The 5,241-nt window shown below is 46.8% G+C and overlaps 1 protein-coding gene across 1 annotated transcript; it reads left to right on the top strand.

Annotated features, from left to right (window-relative positions):
• Positions 1 to 490: 490 nt before the first annotated feature.
• LOC112673398 (antileukoproteinase-like) lies at positions 491 to 2,919 on the top strand. Its single transcript, XM_025469042.3, has 4 exons — positions 491 to 642; positions 1,329 to 1,490; positions 1,977 to 2,126; positions 2,702 to 2,919. The coding sequence occupies exons 1-3, from the start codon at positions 561 to 563 to the stop codon at positions 2,123 to 2,125; spliced, it is 393 nt and encodes a 130-aa protein (XP_025324827.1). The 5' UTR covers positions 491 to 560; the 3' UTR covers position 2,126; positions 2,702 to 2,919.
• The last annotated feature ends 2,322 nt before the right edge of the window (positions 2,920 to 5,241 follow it).

Here is a 5,241-nt window from a genome sequence, read left to right as displayed (position 1 = left end):
GTAAAGTGTTCTGCTTTCTCTGCATCCTCGCCAACATGTGCTGTTTCCTGACTTTCTAATTTTAACCATTCTGATCGATGTGAAGTGTTATTCCATTGTGGTTTTGATTTGTATTTGCCTGGTGCTAAATGATGGTGAGCATTTGTGTGTGTGTGTGTCTGTTGGCCATTTGTATGTCTTCTTTAGAGAAATGTCTGTTCATGTCTTCTGCCCATTTCTTGACTGGATGTTTTATTTTTTAGGTGTTGAGTTGGTACTTTCTTTATAGATTTTGGTTACTAGCCCTTTACTGAGATGGCCTCCTTAATAGCCTGGTGACATCTTCCAAGCCACTCTCTTCCATTTCTTCCCTGGCAGTTACTGTTGGCCTCACGGTCTTGGCTAGGACAGAAAAGAACTGCTGTCTCTCTGGTATTAGCATTGCTGATCTCACCTAGCTTCCTGTGTGGTGCGATCACAGCTGGGAGGGGCCAAAGAAATTCTGTTGGGGCCACACCCCCTAGCAAAAATATAAATGATGAGGCTTGGCGTTGACCTTCCGAGCCACACGACGTCTCATCATGCAGTCCAGCAGCCTCTTCCCCCTCATGCTTCTTGTCCTGGGAACCCTGGTGCCTTGGACTGTGGAAGGTGTTGGAAATGGTAAGCTGAAGCCCCTCTGGCACAATCTTGGCTATAGGGCAGAGGTGATGGGGGCTCCTGGTGGTGTGGGGATGTCTCCTTCTAGAGGCTCTGATCTCTCAGTTTAGTTTCAAGAGACCTCCCTGAGGGTGGGTTCATGTCCAGCTAGGCTCCAAGATCTGTGTCGGCTTCTGAGTATTGGGATGGGCTCTTATACTGGTGTCCAGTCAGCCCGGGCCCCACTCCCTCTGTTCTCATCACCCCGCTCTCTTCATCTTGTCTGTCCCTCTGCAGACACCAGTCTCTGGCTCTGATTTCTTGTCTCTCTGTGCCAATCTTTCAGTTTCTGTGTCTCTGCCTCTGGCTCTAGCTCTCAAACTGTCCTGTTGGCTCTATTTACCTTTGTCTCTCTCCATCTCCCTCCCTCCCAGACTGCTTCTTTGCCTTTGCAGAGCTTTGTTTTCCCTGGGGCAGGAAATGTTGGCTGGGAGCCCTCTGCCCTTTGCCAAGGCCCAGGAACTTTTTCTGCCCTCATGTGTGGTTTAATCAAGCCTGTCGCTGTGGAGGTCAGGCAGGCATTTCCCTCTGGACTTTGTGGACAGTTGCATGAGTGAGGGTCTCTCCTGGAGTGTGGTGCTTTGTCCAGGAATCATGATGGCTACTTAGCACCCAGCTCCTTCCTCAACTCTTGACATTCTCTTCAACAGCGTGGAAAGCTGGACTCTGCCCTTCTGTACCACCTGATCGGTGCCTTTCTGGATTTGAGAAATTTGAGTGCCGGAGTGACTGGCAGTGTCCGGGGAGGCAGATATGTTGCTCTCATGCTTGTGGAATCAAATGCTTGGATCCCGTTAATGTCTCCAACTCAAGTGAGGAGGTGGAAGGGCTGGCATGAGGGAGGGAGCCTGAGAATGCAGCACCTAAGGGGATAGGACTGGATGCTGGTCCTGCCAGGTCTCCTCCCTCCCAGGAATTGTTGAGTCAAATTTGGCAGCTGGTCAGGGAGTCACACTGCCCCAGACAGGAATTTACTCACCTAGCTGGTGAAGCAGATAGTCTGTCAGGAGGTCGGCTTTTTGAACAATAATCATCTGGTCATTCAGGTAAGCAGGCAGGTGGCAGGCATCCATCCAGTCAGCACCAGACAGCTGGTCACCTGTGTGGACAGGGGGCCTTATGTGAGAGGAGACCTGGATCCTCCATGAAGGGATACAGAGGCCCTGGGAAGGAAGAGGTGGTCATAGGAATGGAGAAGAGATGATTCTCCTTGAGTGGGTTGGGCTGGGTCTGGGTCCAGGAAGCAGGGGTGGTGCAGAAGGCACAAGGCCCCTTACCTGTGGCTCTACTCTCACCAGTTAGAATGAAGCCTGGCAGGTGTCCGGTGGTCTATGGCCAGTGTCTGATGCTCAATCCCCCCAATCACTGTGAGACAGACCGCCAGTGCGTGTCTAACTTGAAGTGCTGTAAGGGCATGTGTGGGAAAGCCTGTGTGGACCCTGAATAAGGTAAGGAGTGGCCTGGACCAACCCATCTGTCTTTCACCAGTCCTCTCTGTCCCAAGCCTGTGGCAGCCCTGGCATATAAGCTGGGGGACTCCTGATCCCTACCCTGAAACAGCCTCTGCCTGGCCCTCTCATCCTTCAAGGGTACTGCTCCCCAGGCCCCAGGGCCAGGATTTCTATGGGATCACTCATGACTTTGATTCTATTCCAACCCCTCTGGGTGAAGGCCCTGGGCAAGTGGTCCTCTGAGTCTTGGTTTCCTTATCTGTAAAATGGACATACTGAAATCGAAAGTGCTTTGTAAAGCACCATGTGTGCTAAATATTTATTATTAAGATCAACTTCAGCACGTTGTTTAGGGTCAGAGACCAAAAGATCAATGGACTTTGAGAGTAATCTGCTGAGTTTAGAGTCCCACAGTAAAATTGAGACTTGAACTCTGTCTCCTGATACCAAGACTTTTCAACTATACCACCACTTTGCTGTTTTTCTCTGTCTTGGGGGTTACTTGGGGGAAGAAGAGGGAGATAATTTGGCTGGTCCCCATACTAAAACCCTGATCTGATTTTCTCCCATAGCCTGATACCTGCCATTTGGAAGAGTCTCTGGATTTCTACTCTGTGGTCTGGGAATTCTGTTTTCTGCTCCCAGGCTTGGATCACCGTGGTGGCATTCCATGGTGAAGGCTTGGTTTTACTACCAATATCTCCACTGGGGAAAGGCTTGGCACACTGTAGGCTTTCAGGAAATGCCTGTTGATTGATGAATAAATAAATGAGCACATTTCTTTTGTCCACATGCTTCTTGTAGTTTGTTGGATGGGAAGTGATGAGGGAATGTGTGGATATGAGGCCTCCTTCCTATACAGAGTGGAAGAAAGAGGCTTCAGGGGCAGACAGACATGAATCTACATCATGAGTCTGAAAACACTGGCTCTGCAATTTTGGACAAATGACTTTATCTCATACATCTTAATTTCTTTATCTCCAAAGTGGCAACAAAAATCACGTTCTCATTGTGTTGAGCATTGGAGTATGCCACATGTATGAAATGAATAGCAATGTTGCTAGGTCACAGCAGGCTCAAAAAATGGTGGATATTTGCCTTCTGTGGTGATTTTGAGCCTCCTACATTTCTTCTCTCTCCCTTGGGAGAGATTTCTTCTATCTTAAAGTAAATATTGAGCAGAACCACATGCACTGATTATCAATCCTGAGAGGGGACTCCAAACACTTCTGCCCATTGCATTTTGGTATTGGAGTCCCCAGGGAAAGCAACATGCTGCTGGCTAGTAACCACACAAGGATAATGGGTGTTGTTTGTTTGTTTTGTTTTTCACACAAGGATAATGTTCTTGACTCCATGGAGCAGAAAAGAGTAATAAGAACTGGACTCCCAGAACTCAGAGCAAGCAGGGAACCATGCTCCCCACTTCTCTGTGCTCTTTGGACTCCAAAGGAAGCAGAGAATTTAATTGGAAAGTGACATAGAAGGACAAAACACAACTGTAATTCAATAATTTCCTGGAAAATATCACTGATCTAAAAAAACATTCCACATTCTACATTCAGTCAATGTTCCAAGAGCAGCAACAGGATGTATTAACTTAACTGTTTAAGGGAAGAGGGAAAAGAGGGAGTGCCATTTTATTTATTTTGTGAGCAGGGTAGCCGCTCTCTGAGCTGCCTCCTGGATATCCTCATCTCTTGGGACTCCAGCCCTTGTGTGGCCCCTCCCATGGTTTTTCAAGATGGGTCTATGTGACCAACAAACTATTGCAGAGTGAGAGGTAGGTATGTCCTGATGAGATGAGTTAAGGATGGCACCTTCCATCTGGGAAGCATGTCCCCTCTCTTGGATCTTCTACTCTGGCAGGACTCAGTTGCCCTGTCAGGAGGACACTCAGCCATCTGTGGAGAGGCCATCAGGTGAAGAGACAAGGGTCTCTCAACAGCATGTGAGGAACTGAGCTCCACTGACAAACATGTGAGGAACCTTGGAGGCAGAGTTTCAGCCCCAGTCTAATCTTGAAAAGATTGCAGTCCCAGCACACAGTTTGATTATAACCTCATGACAGACCATGACCAAGAACCATCCAGTGAAGCTACTCTTGGCTTCCTGACCCTCGAACTGGGAGAAGGTGCTAAATATGGGGGACAATTTGTTAGGCAGCAATAGACATCTATTGCAATGTGAAGCTAGCAAAAGTCTGCTACTGCCACCAAATATGGGCAGTATAAGAAAAGATAATTATAAGGCAATGTCATTGTCTCTGAACAAGGTTGGGAACATCCTAAATAAACTGTTAAAATTAGAATTCATGAAGGTTTAAAAAGTTTTCATAGAAGTTCAACATGATTTTTTTCAAGACTTTATTTATTTATGTATTTATGTATTTATGTATTTAAGAGAGCGAGAACACAAGCAGGGGAAGGGCAGAGGGAAAGGGAGAAGCAGACTCCTTGTTGATCAAGGAGCCCAATGTGGGGCTCGATCTCAGGACCCCAGGATCATTACCTGAGCCAAGGCAGATGCTTAACTGACTGATCCACACAGGCACCCCTCTTTCATTCCTTTATGATGAGGAATTGGCTTGCACAGTTATGGAGGCTAAGTCCCATAATCTTCTGTCTGTAAACTGGAACTGTGGTATAATGCAGTTCCTGTCTGAAGGCTTAAGAACTAGGAAAACTGATGGTGTACATTCCAATCCAAAGGCAGGAGAAAATGAGGTGAGATGTTCCAACTCAAACAATGAAGGAGGAAAAGAGATGTGGATTCCTTCTTCCTCCACCTTTTGTTTTATTTAAACCCTCAGGGGATTGGATGAGGACTACCCACACTGGGGAAGGGATTCTACTTTACTGATCCACAGATTCGAATGTTAATCTCATCTGGAAACATCCTCACAGACATACCCATGAATAATTTTTAATCTGGGCATTTTGTGATCAGTCAAGTTGCCACAAGAAATTACCCACCACAGGCCCAGGCCATGTCAGCTTGGTACCCTGATGCATCCACTTAAACCATACTTAATCTCCAAAGAAAGACAATAACAAAGTCAGAATTCTGCCAAACATGATACAGTTATTCTTCATACAACCAAAAACACATT

Source organism: Canis lupus, chromosome 24, assembly GCF_003254725.2.
Source record: "Canis lupus dingo isolate Sandy chromosome 24, ASM325472v2, whole genome shotgun sequence".
NCBI classification, from domain to species: Eukaryota; Metazoa; Chordata; class Mammalia; order Carnivora; family Canidae; genus Canis; species Canis lupus.
The sequence above is the reverse complement of the archived record's forward strand: the minus strand, read 5'-3'. Positions and strand labels throughout refer to the sequence as shown.